The sequence below is a fragment of the Hippoglossus hippoglossus genome, chromosome 9 (genome assembly GCF_009819705.1).
Source record: "Hippoglossus hippoglossus isolate fHipHip1 chromosome 9, fHipHip1.pri, whole genome shotgun sequence".
Lineage (NCBI taxonomy): Eukaryota > Metazoa > Chordata > Actinopteri > Pleuronectiformes > Pleuronectidae > Hippoglossus > Hippoglossus hippoglossus.
Window position 1 is genome coordinate 22,017,503 of NC_047159.1, and position 19,119 is coordinate 22,036,621.

Genomic DNA, 19,119 nt, shown 5'->3' on the forward strand with positions numbered 1-19,119 from the left:
GAAAGGCCGCAGGTAAGCTTCTTTCATTCAAGCTATGAGCAAGATGGTAAGTTCCAATTTAAACAAAGCACTAAACAAACAGTAACCAGGCATTTATGCAGTTGTCACTTCTCCCTTACTTCTGTCACTCAGTTTTATCATTTATATGTTATATACATACCCTGAAATGTGGGATAATGTTACAGGGATTTGTCCTATGAAGAAGAAGTTTTATCATTTCCACGTATTTTGATGTATTGATTAAATTCTCTCAACACTCAATGCGAACTGTGTAATACATACTGTGTTCTATGTGGTGGTCTTCACACTTCTGCATATAAAGGACCCCATGGATCAATACCATTTTACACCACACAAGCTTAACAGCCTCATTGAGAACACTTGTATACATTCATAAAGGGTTGCGTAAGGGTCCACATCAGTGTAGGTGGAATTCTAGGCACAGTTGGGGCAGTGGAACCTATAATTGAAATAATTGTTACACAATACAGTGATTATATAAGGCCATTGCCCTAATTTCAGCTAATCGAAATTGATAAATTAAGCTGCGCTTTACTTTGTAGAGGACTCCCATGAACTCCTAAAGGGACGTCCATACACTGCAGACTGACAAACACACTGACACTGCTCCAGGGTTTAAAAAGCTGGGGGAAGTATAGCAACTCATTTTCTCAATATTTACTCTACACTTGTGAAGGTTATCTGACTTTGAAGTTGTACACTTGTACTGCTATTGACTGTGAGGATCATTGTGTTATTTTTTTTTTATAGAACGTTGAAGTGAGGACATTTTGGGAAAGCAAAGTAGCTGTTGGGCTCGGGTTAAGTTTGAGGATCAATGCTAGTTTTGAATGGGTAAGGTCAGGGTGAGGTTTCGGGTCATGGTCAGGGGTAGGGGTTGGCTTAGGCTGTGCAACAAGGATAGCAAAGCAAATTTACTGTAGCTTTTCTCAAACATGATCAGGCTCAATTGTTGAGACATTTTCGGGAGTTTGGTTGTCACATATGAAGACCACAGCCGGAGATTGTCCTGGTCAGATGCTCTCACAACCACAGGAACATTTCAGGAACATTCAGGCGAGGGGTGTCGCCTTGGTAGAGCAGCAGGAGGCAGGACATGGCGTATAAATTCCACTACAAATCCACACAAGCATCTGCCTTTATCATGAAAAGCTTCCCAAGTTGACATCTTCGTCCATGTGTAGGGCACCTTTTTCTCTCCTGTAAAATTGTATTGATATATCATTTTATATAATAATTATTATATATTAATTTTTTCATTAATGGGTCTTATGTATGATAGAAACATCATCAAGACGGCCACTTGCTCGCTGTAAACGTTTTGGAAATTTCCCTGCTGAATTCTCACTCTGACATTTTTTTAAACATTTTATTAGTTCAAAGTTCTGCAAAATGTCTGAGTTGGACATTTGCATAGTCCCAGACAGTCCCTTTGGGAAATGTCTGGACTAGTTTGAGTGTGTTTCTAGCAGTGACAGTGGGAGAGGCATGATGTGGCATCAGCTCTGGCAGACAGACAGACGAAAGTAGTGCCCGATGTGACAAAGTGTGCCCGAGAGTGAGACAGAATGATTAAAAAAAAACCAGCTTCCTTCCTATGGTAAATCGTAGGCCAGAGGTGGCGGAAATACGTCAGTTCTGTGGGTTCTCTGAAGCTTGACTGTGTCTCTTAATTTCGGAAGAAGGGAATGAGAGAGGGGGAGAGGAGATTTTAATCACTCCTGTCGCTTTAAGGACACTTATCAAAGCCTTATTATGCGAATAGAAAATACCACGAGCCGCTGAGCAACTGAGCAGCCAGGGGACGGACCGGAGTGGATTTACAGGGAAAACTCCACATGATCTGAGCTGGAATAGACCGCTTCATCGCCTCATGGAGTTTGATTACACACCGGATGGCTGTCTCACTCGGACGCTTCGGATCATTTAGGAAAATATTGTGCGTAAGTAGCTCTCAGACTTGGGATCCTCTTTGCCCCTGAAGCGCAGAGAGGAGTATGGCTTAACAAACTCAACGGGCATACTGGATTATTACCATTATTCACTCATCCGACGGCCACGACCGAGCCGTGCTTGTTCGCCAGGCGGGTTTGTTCCGGACGGATAGTCTCCGTGTGTTTGACAGCCTTGGATCATGGGCTGCTGGAAAACAACAACGGGCAGCGACATGGTTCCTCCGCGCTGTCTGCGCTATGCAGCGAGCTGAGGCTCCAACGCAGCCTGTTCCTGTGCCGATGCAACAAAAGTTACTAAGCGAGTGTAATGCGTGGATTTTCACCGTTTGGCCGTTTTGCACCTGCTTGAGCGAATTCCGCGTCGACACGGCGCCGATTCGTGACAAAATAACGCGTGGATCCGCGTCGCTTTGCTCCGTGTGTCTCGCCTCTGCGGGATACTTGAACATTTGCTTGTTGTAATGGAGATCGGGGAGGTTTATAGTCAAGGTCATTGAGTGGTGTAAGGCTCTATTTGCCTTGTTATTTGCACACACGCAGCGCTGCGTTCACGTTACAGCGCAGTCGGTCCGGTGTGTGTGTGTGTGTTATTTGTTATTACACGGTGCAGCGGGGCGTTTGGAGCGAGCACCTACTGTCTGTGGAGTTACATTTATATTTTCGGTTTTTTTTTGACCCCGCGAGCTTCCCTCCAGCGACATGGACGGCAAACTGAAGCAGGGTCGGAGATGTCGCCCCAAGAAGCGGGAGAGGGTGCGGAGGTTGCGGGAGGCAGGGAGCAGGGACGCCCGCAGCCCCGACCCCAACTCCTCCTGCTCCGACAGGGAGGGACGCAGCCCGGGGAGGGACGCCGCCTCCCTGCCCGGTAAAAAAGGCGCCGCGCCCCGCAGCCGCCGCCAGAGCCCCGCGTCCCCCCCCGGCGGAAGAGACGGGAGTCCAGCTCGCAGGAGGAGGATATCATTGATGGATTTGCTATAGCCAGCTTCATCAGTCTGGATCGTCTGGAGGTAAGGCGGATCATTACCTGTGTGCGTGCGTGTGTGAGTGTGAGTGCGTGCACGCGTTGCATTCCTCATCAGTGGAGTGGCTGTCAAAGCTGGAGGGGTCCTTGAACGCCCCCTCCCTTCAACACCACGAGAACTAGTCTAATTTGTCTCTAATTCACTTGAGATGACACCAATTACAGTCTTGATGAGGATAATGTTGACTCCTGTACTCATGTGATGGTGTAGATTCCTAGAGGTCCATCCACCCCCTCCACCACCTGAAGGTGTCCCAGATCAATCCTGGTCTGATTCTCCCCATATGAAGCTACTGACAGCTGCTACAGGTCAACATGTCCTCTTATCGGGCTCCAGGTCAGCCAAGTCCTCCACATGAAGTGTTTGACTGCCATTGCTGCACCCAACTCGGTACAGCACAAGTTTGAAGGCATTGTGAATTAGATGTTAATCATTGGCAGCACATTGGTTGCTGAGGAAGATAAAGAAGTGTGGCTCTGTCAGGAACAGCCCTGCCTTGTGTTGTTTTTATGTTCTGATTCACTACGAGTTGTCACAGCGCTCTTAACATTTTGCTCTTTGATAAACAGCCTTTTGCAGCGTTCATCTGTCGCGGGCTGAAATACGCCGTGTGCCGATAACTGTTTCTCTCATTACCGCGTGGTGCGTCTGATGTCAGAGGAATGATTTCAGGAAGAAAAGAGCGTTCTCGTGTGACATCCTCTTATCTCTGATCTTGTCTCGTTCCAAATGACAAATAAACATAGCTCCCTGTGGGATGTTACACTGACAAGACAGGCAGCTCTGTTTTTTATTGTTTTTATTCAATGGCTCATTCTGGGAGTGGAAACTCTGCTGTTGTTTGATTATAAATCACAAGTTTTAATAAACATAGCTCATGTATTAGATGTCCGCTAAGGTCCGAATGTATTTTAAGATGGTGACCTCATTTGAAAGCCCATGTTTCGTGCCACAGGCCGCCTCATTTCAATGAAAACCACCCATGTAGGCTTAGCAGCAGTATTAATCACTTATCATTGACACGTGCCTCCTACACAGTGCTTAGTGGGTATAATGGTTGGATGCATATATGTGGTATGGAATATAATGTCCACCCTCATACACAGAATGGAAGATCATCAATTTGCCACCTTCCATCTGTTAAAAGGTTTAACCTGTCCGGGTCATCGGTTGTAAATTATATTTCTCTTCTACTTAGCTCGGCCCTTCATGGTGCTTAGAGTGGGTGTGAGAGCAGATAGAGGAGGAGAAGGGGGTGTGTTGTCAGTATGATGTGTGCATGAACACTTAACATTAAGAACTAGTGTAATCCTATTATTATCTCAAGAAACTAAACACTAACTATGTAGCTAAAGTGGATTAAAACTATCACACCTCTCAAAATCCCTACAAGGAAACCATATCTTTATAAAGCTGGACAATTCCCCAGTTGCTACCACAGAAAGGCTAGAGCAGTGCCTCCCTGAGATAAACTTGTTACGCGTTATCAAATGTGCATAAAAAGAGTGCGTCTGCCCTGTCTTGGCGATTTGCACCAGTGCAGCATGCGGTGATGTTGAGCGTGTGAGTATTTCTGCCCCTTGTGCTGCTTGGCTGCCACTTCTGACAGCTGCTGACTGTGAAAGACTTTGAAGATGTCATAGCAGCAAAGTGCTTCTTATACTAAGATCTTCTCCCAGCTTGCTGGTGTCTCCACTGCTGTCAACACAGTGTCCTGTCCCACTGACGTACAGAAGGTATTTCCCCTCTGTGAGGGACGTTAATGCAGTTAGAGGTAATTTTAGTTTCACATGTTACTGTTGTCGTCTGGTTGGTTGCTGTTTTGCAGGTTGGTTTCTAGAAAATGTTTTTCTTCAGATGCTCTATCTTAATAAAAACGATGCCTCTTTGTGTCTGAGAGGGAAATTAAGTCAGACAATTATCCTTATAATTCTTGTTTTGCACCCACCCAGCAGTAATAGTTTTCTTACTCAAGTGCTAAATCCATGTTGAATGAACACAGAGAAAACTGTGTGCTCTACATAGAGGCTTATGTTTCAAGGCTAAGCAAATGAGGCATGATACGCCTCTATGTGAAATGATACTCACATGCCAGCTACTTGGTAATTGGTCTGATTTGCATGCAAATGGACTGTGCTTATTAAATGATGTTGGTGGATCTGGTACAATTACATGAAGGGTTGTACACGGGAACAGTTTTTTTTTTTTGTGCTTTCCCCCTTGATTTCCCAACTTGTGCTGACTGAATTGAACATGTTGACTTTTCTCTAATCTCAGATACTTGTATGCTGTAAATGAAAACAATAGTCCTACATGATTTCTGTTAATAAGCTGAGAAAACCCCAGGCTTTGAATGCCTCCTGATCAGTCATGGCTCATGCTTTCACTACTTACTGTATGCTTGAGTGGAACTCGTGACCTATGCTACCTGTGCTAATTGCTCATCAATTATGAGGTGGACACAGCAACATTTGCCAGGGAATAGCTCTGACCTATTGCATCATGCTCTGATAAGCTCACACACCCTTGTCGGAGGGAGTGTGTGGTCCTCTTGCCCTCTCTGCAGTGACTGATGGCCAGCACGGTCGTGTTACGGTGTGAGGTTCTCGTACTCATTAGCATTCTACCAATGTCAATGCAATGTCCCATCCTCCCTTGATTCAATGAGCCCACGTGGCCAACAAACCAATATTTATCTCTATGTTGTTTTGTTTCAATCTCTAATCTAAGACTTTTGCGGTTCTTTACAGGACATCAGGATGATTAGGTTTCCTAAAATCCATGTCACCTTTGGGTTGCTGCCACTGCCGTTTGATTGTCCTATTTAGTCTGTAACTTGTGCACAGCTGCTACAGTCTGTTCATAAGAGCCTGAGGGTTATGGGTTTCTCCCACAGCACTTTGACTCTAAACGCACTCGGCCGCTTGGTGTTGTTGATATTCCAGCTCTGCGCTGATAGGATCTGGCTCCCCTGATGAGGGCTTAGGCTGTACGTTGATCTAGCCCGCTCCCCGTAACCTGTGTCATTACAGCCGAAAGCAATTTGCAGCCTCGGCCACATTTGATTACGCCGTGTTTATTCGCTTTGAATCCCCTGGTTTCTCACAGGAAAGCCGTTTACTTACCTGCTCAAATCGACTGTACAAACCCCAGCCGTCCTGCTTCGTCACGGGCACCTTATCGTGATCAGAAAACTGCCTGGGATATTTTAGCTAGATTCAAGCACTGCTGCGATTGTGGGCTGTTGAAGGAGAAAAGTGGGGGATTAAATCATCACTTCAGCTGAGAGAATGTTTCAAGTCTTGCTTGTTTCTTCGAGGTGCTACTTTAAAACTAACTATAGCGCATTTAGATTTAATATTAGAATGATTGGCATTTGGCAGCTCTCCCAGCTGCTGAAAGGTCGATTTCCTAGAGATGGAAGGTTTTCACCTGACAGCAGTGCCACAAAACAATTATCCACTGTGGTTTAAACCCTGCAGAAGTCTCCCCCTGGGCATTGAACAAGGAAGCAGATATTAAAATGACACAATTATCCATCTGTCACAGTATTAATAAGATGTTTGATTTGCTCCATTTGCTCTGTGAGTGACGTCGGAGAGGCAAATCCCCTCTTGTTAATCCACAATCCTTCTGTTCATCTGCTTTGACATGAATTTGGATTTGTTTGGGTTTTTCGTTCCGCAGCATGAGTTTCTAAATTCACTGTAATGGGGATTTAGATTTGGTTGATTGAGTGATATTACAACAGTGTTAAGGGCAGGAAGCTAAAAGGTCAGTCAGGCAAATTGGGTTTCATATATTGAAGCTTGTGATGAGATCTAGAGTTTGTCTCTCTTTTTTCTTGTATTTGTTTTGCTGAACACATTAGCTTTTTCTCTGCATGGCCCTGTTCTCAACAGTTTTACACAGCCATCATCATCGGTTGTTGGCCACTGAACAGCTCCTGCAAAGCAATATGAGAAAATTAAGTCCCTTGCCCAAGGGGAGCTTGATAGTGGTTGTTATGGAAGCTGTGAGCTGCTGCTTCACTTTCTCCTCTTGCGATTTGCCAGCTGGTGTGTCGATCTAAGCCAGTTACAAGTTTGTGTCTTGGTATTTCATCAGTGTTCCAATGAATCCCTAAAACTGCGCAACCTCGAAGAAAGGTTTAGATTTTATTTCCTATGGTACCTCCAGCTGAAGTCCCAAAACATTCATTGGGTTGCTAATTTTCTCATACGCGTCCTGTGTTGGAGTTAATGCTTTCTTGACATGAACAGGTTAGACAAAATCTTTGGTAGTTTGCAAATCCCTTCTTTTCCCTGTGGTCAGTTGTGTGCTTCTGCTCTGCAAATACAGTATCTGATTTCCAGTTGAGTAACACAGCGCAAACCGATACTGACACTCAAAGCCACAGCAGTCGTTGCTGTAGTAAGACGTCTTGCTTCCATGGTGAGGCAGCAGATTTGTTGCAGGGGTTGCAGCAATCATGCTTTGTGTTTTCTCTTTCCCCCAATGGTGATAGTGCTGTGCATCATATGCCGGCACTGACAAACAGCTCCGGCTTTAATTAACAAGGCAGCCCCCCGAGGCTCTGCTGCTCATTGGCTGACGCATCCCACGGAGAGAGCTTTCTTAATGCCAGTGGGACGTCCCCCGGCCCTGGTTCTCTCTAACTGTCACACATTGTAGGCGACAGCATGGCTGATAAATGCATGGTCACATTCTAAAAGCTGTCTCTCTCCTTCACCGACACCCACACACACAGTGTTGAACTTCTACTGTTAATCTGTTCTAGCCATTGACCAGTGACCTAAATATATCCATCTGAGGAAGGTGCATGTGTTGTTCATGTGGACGTGCTCCACTTTCTCTATTTTAACACTTGCCCTCAGGTATGGAGGATGACACACAAAGAAAATGAGAGAAAATGCTTTTGTTTAGAGTACTGATTTAGCTGATTAATGAATTGATTGCATAGTCCATCTATACAAACGTCTATAAAAAGTAGACAATACCTTTCACAATTTCCCGTAGCCCAAGCCTCGAGATCTGGGAGATGGCCTTACTGCTTGAAATGACACTATAAAACCATTTTCAGACAATGGAACATTTCCAAACCCAATTTTCCGGACGTTTCCCGGCGGTCATGTTTGGATACAGCTTTTCCTTTACAAGAACACACAGCAGGAGATCGTCTGAGTCAGATGAGTCCACAACAACAGGAAAATGTCCGGAACATTCAAGTGAGAGGTGGTGCCTGGGTAAAGCGTGCAGGGGGCAGGACAAAACATAGTCATTCTGCTGTGGAAATCACATGTTTTTGTTTACAGCACATTTACACCAGCATCCTTTTATCTGTCTTCTTCATTCTCGTCTTTGTGATTTAAATGAGTTACTGTTTGATCAAGTAATTTGATTCATAGAGTTTGGATCTGAGAACACATTCGTTGCCAGCTTTTGGTACTTGGCAGGTTTCAAAGTCCGTGGCAAGGACACACTTCAGTCAATGCTAAAAACAATATTGAAGTTTTATACCCATGCAGCCTTAGTGGAGACCAAACAGAAAAGAGATGTGTCTGTATGTTGTCGTCTTTCAGCCAGCAGCACTAGTTTAGCTTTTTGGAAGGCAGCAGGATGATTGCACGCTGGCCCTAAAGAGTTGTACTGTCCATTGTGAATATTGAGGTATCACTCTTAACACTGAATGTACCAACACAACAAAACATGCAAATTAGAGCCTCTTTGTGTTCAGGTATCGTGAACTGTGAGGAACTGCTGAGCAGCACGACATAGCTGACACATATTAAGTGACACATATCAGCATGTGGGTCGCTTGTTGCAGGCGTACGTATATATCCATTTCCTGCTTGTCATCCCAAGCCGTCTTCCATCTTCCTGTCTCAGTGTTTTCATTCCGGTGAATGACAGGATGTAATTATGCTGTGATTAAGATGCTGTCTCTGAGCCTGCGATGGATTAGGAGCTGCACTGTTAGAACGTTCCCCCGCTAATTATCCACTACTCACTTGTCCCCCCCCCCCCCCCCCCCCCCCCCCCCCCCACCCCCTTTTGCCTTTCATAACCCCTTTCCGGTTCCTCAACTGCTTGATGAATGCGTGTTATTAAACAATGTTAACAAAAGACATTTCAGAGAAAAAGGATTTATTAGCGGATAACTTCATCGTAATCATATTTGATCATTCAGCTGGAGGTATTTTCCAAACCCCTTTATTTTGTTTAACATATAAGAGCGCACGCAGCAGCTCTGAATGAATGACTTGCCGACGAAAGCTGTGAAGGATTTACAGTAAAAATAATGAGACCTAAATAGAGAGGGCACCCTGTAAGTGGCTCATTAAGTAATGGCTGTTTTTCTTTTCAGTCATGTCCTTTGCTGACAGACAGCGAAGAGAAACCTCTGCGAGTCTAGCTTACTTCAACCTTCACATCACTTGAATCCCTTTTCAACAATTTGTTTGCATGCAAGGGTAGGTCATTTTTTCCAGCTCTGCAGTCTCACTCAGCACAAAGGTGCTTTGACTAGTCTTACTGAGCAGCGTGCGTGTGGGGGGAAGTATTAATAGTCACTTGAACAATTCTCTGCTGCAAACCAAGGAGAACACTTTACAATAAAGTGGTTCGCTTGGCCATGTTACCAAAAGGGGAAAAAAACAACATTTGTAGATGTTTGAAGTATAACTATTGTGACAACGACCCCTTTTGAAAACCAAATGTATTTTCACCACAACCTCCCTTCACCCAGTTGTGGGCTGAATCAGAGTTGTTAGCAGGCATTAGATTTTTAGATTTCAACATTATTTTGTGAGTAACTAAGCTACAAAGTGACTAATAAATGTGCATTTGAAGATAATGTCTGGACACAGGGGTGTCAATTAAAGAGTGAAATATGTATTTTTGTAATCATTTCCAGAGCTGGTGATTGCATTTTTCTGATGTTCTCAAAGACAGACACAGAGAGAGTCGGTCAGGTGACAAATAATCTTGCGTAAACTGCCTACTGGAGTTCAGCTTGGGCTTGGCCTTCATTTTCTGTCCAAACTCAGTTGAGCCTGAGTGGAAATTAGCAGAGCCAGACCCAAACCCAGTAGGCATTCTGTTTTTTGTGTGTCAGAGCCCAATACTTTTTTTTTTTCCTGACTAAACCCACATGGAAAAAATAGTAGATAGTCCACATGGTAGTCAATGTGACAGAACCAGATCCAAACCCGAATATCATTTCAAGAAATTGGTTGAAAGCCTGAGCGTAAAGTGACTTCAAGTAACACAGGTTAAAAATACTGCCAGTTACTGAGAAGGGAACTTTTCTGATCCTATTTTTAATCCATATGTTCTTACAATTTTGTAAAACTAAACATGTCTAATATACAATAACATATCAATTCATGTATCATTGCAATACTTTTGTAGCCCTCAGCAAGTGTAGAGTTCCCAAACGAATGTTTCTGCTTTGATGAATCAGTGACGTCCTAATCCTAATGGTCCTGTCTGACTTCCTCCAGGACAATCCTGGCTCAAACACTGGACCTATCTGTGTTGGAATTCACTTACTGAAGTCACATTTCAACATGTTGGAAAACCTCTATATTTTTCCAGATAGAGTGAGATAGAAGCCTCGGAATTGAATAACATCCAAAAACAGAGGATAAAGATGCCACAGCCCTACAACTCAGTCTAAATACAATATTCGGCCTGGATTCAAGCTTTGAGTTAGATAATAAAATGCAAGACTTTTATAGACCCAGGGATAAAACTGCGTCATGGTTAATGCTGCAAAATCAAAAGTCATCAAAACACTGCAGATTACAAATCAGCCTCCAGTCCCATGTGGTCATGTTTTTAAGGAGGGCCTCGGTTTCAGAGGCATGACTCACACAGTCGTGACATTGCACCGGGTCTTGCTGCATGTTTGCTTAATAGATCGCTCTTGGTGCGAAAGCAATTAGCGTTAACAGTTGTCGACAATGTTCTTCTTCTACCGACACTCGCTACAAACACCAGCTCTGAGGGGAATAGTCTTTATAGACCAAGTGATGCTGACAATAATTGCTCAGTGCTCAGCTCCCTGTGTAAAATAAGATACAGTGATATGTTAAGTCCGTAGTTTAGTACAGCTCTTTGTTTGTCAGCATGATGATTGCATTCGCAGCATTTAGCCTTTTCTATGTGTTTACGTTTGGGTGCGGGTGAAACCAAATAAGGACTGTTGCTTCAGTGTTTTGTGTGATAGCTTTGGCAGCCATATAACAAACCATGGCCAAGATAATATAACTTAGATAAAAGGTTTGTTTATGCAATGTGTGTGTTTCTCTTTTTCCCATTGCCACTTCTGCTCCATTCACTGTCCTGAATGATAGTTGCCTGTCAGCTCAGGGCTGAGCTGCCATGCTCAGTTTTCTCTGCTGAAATGAAACACCTTGTCACCCGTCCACACTCATGGAATCTGAATCACCGTTTGGCAGGTTGAGCGTATGAGGGGGAGTTTGTCATTTGTGACATAGCAGCTATAGATTTGTCAGAGTATCAGACTGATTATTACCCTCTCTCCCTAATGTATACATCAGCTGGTCCTGTTTATATGAGATAGGGTGTATTTTATGTAGAATATATAATTATATTTTATAGAAAAGAAAAGATAGTTGGATTTATTCTCTTGTCACAGCTTTTCCTGGGAGATATCATTTGTTTTCTTCAAATATCTCACAGATGGTTTAAGTGTCATTAATAGTGAAGGATGGTGAAGTGGGAACAAAACCTGCATTCAAACAGATGCATTTTTGTTCCCACGGTAATATTCCACATATAAAGTTGCAAAGTGGAGGAACTAAAGCATATTTAATGATAGAAATTGTTCTGTGGCAAATAATGAAAGCTGCGGATTCCTGCTTTTTATCACTTGTACTGTGTTTTTCCTGGTCAAATAATCAGTGTAAGATTAACATATGCAAGATCCTAGCGCATCTGTTTCTTTGATGATTTAAGGGGAACATGTGTTTGTACGTAATAATAAGGAGATAAAAAAGGACCGAAGCTTACTACGATTCCAAAAGTGCTGTTCAGTAAGAAATATCCAATCACCAAGCTTAAAAACCTTATTATGTGCTCTGCTAACAACAGAAACAAGTAAGACTCATTTTGCTTCAGCTCTGATTCACACCTCTTTCTGGTGCAGTGGGTACATGTAGTCATCGAGCATGTTGGACAACTGCTGGGCAAAGTGTGATTACTCAAAGACTAAGTAAATAATGAAAACCTGTATGACAGCAACATTATCTGACAGTCATGTGTTGGTTGGTGCTTTGATGATGTTAACACAGGGGAGCAAGGGATCCTCCTAACACACATGTGACTGCCAAGACAATGATAACCATTCAGTTTGGCTACTGCTTATTATCTCTGTCTGGTCTTTGAAATAGATTGTTGTATAGAATGAGCATTGTGGTGTTAATCCTCCTTCACTTCTAGTCTTAGTTGTCTTGCAGCACATTTCACAGCTACTATGAACACTACAGTGGTGTCATTTTGTTTTTGCTAATTGAAGGGTCTGCCTCCTTGAGAAATGTACTTAGTAAATATTGAACCTGTAAAGCATCATTTCAAACAGGCCCAATTAGGAAAAGGCAGCTGGAGTTGGGCCATACACTCGGTGTAATGGACAATTATTTTGGGTCTGGGTCTACTCACTGAGATGAGCTTCATTTCCCAAAGTCGGAGTCGGACTCACTAACCTAAACACAAGAGATTATGGATATTGGGTGTTTCCTCTGAAAATATGAAGCTATGTGGTCAGGGCAGAGTCACAGGGTAGAATCATTGCAGTGCAGGACAACTACAACATTCTCAACTAGAGAATGTTAACATATGATATGACTGTATTTAAGATGCAGTAAAGAAAACATCCAAATCTATTGCCTGATTCATACTACTATTATTTTTATAGTGGTATAAACTGTAGAAGAGGCTTTTGGTATATATGCTGTTTAGAGGCTTGTTGACCCTGCAAAGATTATATTGCAGCAACTAAACCCTTTTGTATTTGTATGCATTTATTTGGCATACAAATATATATATTTTAAGTGAGTATAAGTGTGGTGTGTGCAAAAAGACCTTCCATAAATCTGGGTATTGGAAATTCAGGTCGTTACATTGGTCAAAACCTTTGCTCAGGAAGCAGATTTTACACCTCAGTCTCACCCCACAGTTTGTATCATCAGTTTTTAACAGGTTCGACCTGTTGCCATCTCAGACTCTCCTCACTTCATGAATCTGGGAAAGTAAACGCTGCAGCCTTGTGCTCAGCCGAGTGAAGAGGGGGAAAGTGTTTGAAATATAATGGGATATATAATAAGGTGTGTGTAACATAGCCGCTGCAGTAAAAACCTGCAAGGGCAAGACAAGCTCTGTCACACACAGTGAGACGAGGCTGACAGATCTGCCAAAGGAGAGGATTGTCAGAGTTTGTCTCCTCTACTCTCTGTCTCTGTCTATCTCCTCACTCTGACTGCTACCCTTTTTTTATATACTCTACAGATAGCATGGGCATCCAGTTATGTTTTCTTTTTAATCCACTGTTTCTTTTACCCTAGATCATAAGCAATAAAATGCATCTGCTCCTGCACACAGAGAGACTCATTGCAGTGAGACCACTTTGTCAGTGTGTCTGAAACCAGGACATGCACCAAGAGCCAGCAGGGCTTTACCCAATGCATGGAATGAGATCAAAATTACACACACACGTTTGCACAGCTATCCTTATTAGGACTTTACATTGACTTCCTTTCATTATGGACAGTTAAACCAAAAACCATATCCCCAGGTTTATGACCAGTTCATTCTTAAGCCTCACCTTAACCTAACCACAATTCACATCTTAACCCTTACCTTAACCAGGAGCTCAGAAATGATTTCTTGCCTCATTCGTACCGGGCTTTGGTACCAATGAGGTCTCCTGGTCCTGAAAAGGTCCTGAACAGGTTACACACGCAGACACACACACATAAACACACACACACACACGCCTTGGAGCCCGAGCACAAGGCCAGTTGTTGAGTCAATAAAGAAAACAGGCAGCGTGTGAGAGTGAGGGAACATAAACAGAACTCTGCCAAGCTACTGTTTGCATTCCACATCTCTGGGCTTCATAGCACAGCAGCTGCTTTAGCTCTGTGTACCACACCATTCACAGCCACTATGCTATTATGATTTGAATGTATGGCCTTTAATTAAGGAGTAAACACAGCCCAGTCACTGACATGGAGCAGGTTGTTTGATTCCATATTGTGCTGCCTAATCAACTCACAGTGGAAACACTTGCATGGAATATATACTAAAGATAAACTGTACATTTGTATGAATAATGTATGATTATGTTAGTACCAACACTAGTGGTAGACTGGATGTATATCTGAGTCCTAAATGCATTTTCCCACTGTTGACATTTGGGTAGGCATTGACGACAGAGTTTTGGAATTCTAATGTATTGGATTTTGACAGTGTATTGATAATGCGTCCTGCAAATGTAATCATGAAAATAATGGTAAGGTGTCCATCATTTTTAAAACTGATACAGTTTAGAATTTTCATTGATGGAGACACTTGAGTGATTGCTTTTCTGGGTCAGTGTCTGCAGTGAATTAAAGCACATTTCAATGTTAATATGAAGCTTGTATCTGGTTTTGTGAATAAGGACAGACCACACTCAACTTAATTTTCATACTATAATTTCTCATTATTCAACTGAAAGGATCTGGCTCCAGAATACATCAGCATGACAGATGCTTGCCAGCACTGAGCGCGGAGCCAGGCCTGAGTATCAGCCAGGTTCACAGAGAGGAGGTTAGCCTGCAGTTGACCCTGATACCTAATCTTTGTTAATTGGTCTACATATCATTTAGAGGACTTTGGCACATTCATCAGCTCAATCTCTGTTTTGCCTAGAAATTATCTCTGGTCGCTGATGGATTTTTGTGGCTTGTGTACATTACTTGTCATAGCTTCATATTATCTACAAACAAAATACCAGGCTGTGGAAACTATAGCAAAGTAAATACTACACAGCCTGTTATTGTATAATATGTTTTTATATTCCCTTATGTTTGCCCTATAGTTTTACTCATTTATAACTTTTCCTTAGTGTCTATGTTTTATCTACCCCCTTTGCTGCTGGAACCTGGCAAATTTCCCATTAGTAGACTGATAAAGGATTATCTTATCAGCTTTATTCGACCTCAGAGTTGCTGTAAGTGTTATTTTTGTTGCTTGTAAATTGATGCAGGTTTTCTAAAGTAGTACTGCGTCCTGAATGACAAAAGCCCCAGACAGAGCTACTTTATCAACGAGAGGCAATGAGATGATTTTGATGTAATTTGAAGACATTATGTAAAGAAGAAGAACGGAAAATTGGTAAATTGCATTAAAAGGGCAATTTTGGAATCCTCTCCTCAATGACATTTTGCAGCATTTTTACAGCTTCTGTGTTAGTCTGGAGCTTTTTCAGTATGATGTTGAAGTGATGTCTCAATAGTAGTCGCCACAATTTCCGTCTCAATTTAATTAACCCCAGCTATATCCTCCCTCTCAGTGTTTAAAGGCTTTGCTGAGTTTGCAGACTCCTGCTCAGCAGATGTAACTGTCATCACAGTGCAGGAATCTTCAATATAACATAGTAAATCTTCCTGAGTGTAATCTGTACCGGTTTTCCCGAGAGCAAAATGACTGTTGAACTTCGCTGTGTTATGGCCCCCTGACTGCTTTCAATACATTTGGTGAATGGACATTGGCTGCTATTGCTTATATCAAACTCTGAAGACAACTACTGTCTCCAACAAAGCACAAGTTTTTAAACTGCCAATGTAGTTTGTTGTGTCAGTGTGCCAGCGTTTCATTATACTATCTGAATGGCTTCATTGTGATGCCATTGTCAATCCAGTCAAGTCCATCATGGAAAAGGACACATCCAGCATTAGTCCTTGCAGACCCTAGATTTGTTTAAGTTAGATGCAATAAAATTATATTTGCAAAAATTCACTTGTCTTGGGTGTTTAAGGCCAAAGCTTTGCAACAAAATAAGAATAACACCACTTTTTAAGATGGAGCCACACATCCCTCAGATGATTACATTTACAATTTCTTTCTGCTCCGAGGTCACAGCGGGAAGGCGAGACAAGCTGCGCTGTCTATCTGTAGCGACACGGGAGGCGAGCCTCCGTCGGCTCCCCCCAACATAGAGTCAAATGAGATCACAACACTTCACAGCCACTTTGTTATCAGCCTTTAATGAGACACTTTGTGGGAATGAATACCTTCCCTTTCTTCCAGCTGGCCTTCCCTAAGGCTCGCCATTAGTTCTCCTACTGCGCCACCGGTGTGAAGTGAGCACCGAGCGTACAAATACAGAGAGGGGGGGAGACACAATAAGGAAGGTAAAGAGTTGGAAAGCAACAGTGTCCTGGGAAGAAAGGGAGAGCATAAGGGGTGGGGGGGTATTCTAGCTTTCTGCTTAATTGCTTCCTGGCACTAGAGGTAAGCTTGTTCTAGTACATAAATCCTCCTATTTTCATTTATCTGCTCCAGGGTGTTGATGAAACAATTCCCCCGCCGGATATCATATTTCCCCTTCCCGCCTGCCAAGACGCTGAGAGGGAGATGGCGGCACCCCCCCCCCAACCCCCACTCCCACTGATCACACAAACCCACGCACACACCACTACCTCTCTGGGTGTGTGTGTGAATGGCTCTCCTCAGGTTTTCAATTTGCACAATAATGCATGAGGTGGAAAACGGTTACACACACTGACAGACTACACCATGGGGGTAGTGGGCGTCAGTCGGTTTTATTTTTCTTTATGCTTATACTGGGTGGTGCCTTCCAAATTGAACAGTCAGTTAATTTGTCCGAGGCTGAAATCGGTCACCACTAAGCTCGTTAGTAAATCTATCGTACAGCTTCAAATTCATCAACATCAAATTCCTACTTCCTGCTTTGTCTATCCTTCTCCTCGTCTTTTCTTTACACCCCACCCTCCCATTGATTGATATGCCATTTAACAGTGTTTTATGACTGGCAGCACAAGCCTTTATTTCTTGTAGATGCCAGTCATTTGTTAGCCTTTGGCATCGCCTTTATCACTTCTGAAGGCATATAAATGTAACTGAGGGTCACATACCTCTGGAGGCCTCTCCATGCGTCTATAGCTGCAGGCAGGAATGTTAAAACAAGGGCAGGTTCGGCAGTGTCTGTGCTGCTGCTGAATTGAGATATACTGCTGTGGATTTATAAAAAAGGTAGAGTATGCCTCCCTGCATTGCTTTATATGTGAATAAAGACATCCACATAAGTTGTGTTGAAACATAGTGGTTAGCCTTCATTGGGTTATGATATAAGGGTTTGTCAGACCATGCTGTTTGGTTTTAGGGAGAAGGTTTATCATTTCCCTCTGCCTCAGGTTGTCAACAGACAGATCAAGGTGCAGGTCCACACTTCCAACGCTGGCAGGGAGTCAGGGTCTTGCCCAAGAGCACTTCAGCACCCACTATGCACTTGACATTATGACATTCCCTGAACTGTCATTAACAGTCCTCTCTTACTTACTGGCCTTGCAAACAGAGCCATGACTTGAATCTACGGCAGACAAAAGAGGCAAAGTGAGCTAATGTGTTGTTTTCTGGCCCTTCGGCAAAAACAGCAGGCATTGTTTGCCAGTGGAAGGCACAATGGTGTTTCTGTTGAGCACCAGCACAAGTGAAGGCCTGTCAAGCAGAGGAAAGTGAGGGTGTTAAGAGGGAGGGAGGGGGGGAGCACGTGCCCACAAAGCAACCTGTTAGAGCGATGCTTCTGGTTATTTAACCTCCAACGTGATACTGGCAAATCAACAGTGTGGAGTTAGAGCAGTTTTTATCCTAAGAGTTATTTATCTGACTTATATCTTATTACAATTATATTATTTGTCATATTTTCTTGCACTGTAATCTATCTTTAGTCTAAGAAGCAGAAAACAAACACTGATATACAGTATTTAGTTTGTGTTAATTAGGTTTTGACCTCTTACTCAAAATTCTATCTGCCTGAAGCCCTCAATCTAATACTTATTTATACCAAAATTAACTGGCATATAATTAGTTTTTTTTTAAAAGCGGATGAACTCACTAAAAGAGCAGATCGACTCCTTTTTCATTATCCAGTAGAATAATTTGCCTCTCTTCATTTTCTCCCCCCTCTGTGCATCAAGTTTGATTTTACAAATTGAATGAGGAGCTCTCTCACCTCGTTGTCCTGTGAAATTAGCGTGTTCACCCGGGTCTCACCTTTCCATCACTGCCAATGGGAGCCGGAGCCGATTTAAAAAAAAAACCTGTGTCTACTGCAGAGTCATTGACCAGGGAGAGAATGTAGATTGAATCCACTCACATTGCATCCAGATGTTAGTGGGAAAAGAGGCTTGGTTGAATCCTTATTTGGAACTTAGATTCCAAATAACTGTGCATTAAGCTCTCTCCTTTGTGCCTATGTTCTTTTTGCATGTAGAAGGTCAAGGACTGGAGATGCTCCCCTACTGCTGTCCTTTTCTTGCGGCTGGAGGCAGTCAAAGAAATTTAGTCAAATGTTCTGAGTTTAATATAATTCCTTTAGCCATTAGTGCTGCAACTCAGCTCTGTTTCTCCTCCATCTTTTCATATATAACAAATGACCCTGGTTATTCCTTAAAAACGATATACACAGCCTTCCTACATTGTTAGGGAAAGAGCACAGACCACTGCAACTATCACCACTGCTACTGTTAGCTGGCGTACATCTCCATCTGTTTTGTACAGCCTCAGGCACAAGCAATGCTGGAAATGTTGTTATGACCACAGGCTATCATTCATCTGCTTGTTATGCAGTAGTACAGGATCTACAGTATATTAGAGAACACTTAATATACTACGTGGAAGGTTTTGTGGAAAAGGTTATATCCCACCTGAAACAAAAGTTCAAATTCAAATTGCCCTCTTCTCATTTATGGTGTGACCTCATAATATGCCGGTGGAAATATTGATTCGATTGCAGGTTACACAGTTCTGACACATAACTTATTTGCTGCTGCTTAATATCTCAGAGTTGTTAAAGCTTGAAATTGCAC

The 19,119-nt window shown here is 42.8% G+C and overlaps 1 protein-coding gene across 1 annotated transcript in view; it reads left to right on the forward strand.

The window, feature by feature from the left end:
• Window positions 1–1,674: 1,674 nt before the first annotated feature.
• fbrsl1 (fibrosin-like 1) overlaps window positions 1,675–19,119 on the forward strand; it is a 288,073-nt gene continuing 270,628 nt past the window's right edge. Inside the window, 3 exon segments of the mRNA XM_034594905.1 lie at window positions 1,675–2,848; window positions 2,850–2,886; window positions 2,888–2,983. Of these exon segments, the coding sequence (XP_034450796.1) occupies window positions 2,676–2,848; window positions 2,850–2,886; window positions 2,888–2,983 (306 nt within the window). The 5' untranslated portion in view covers window positions 1,675–2,675.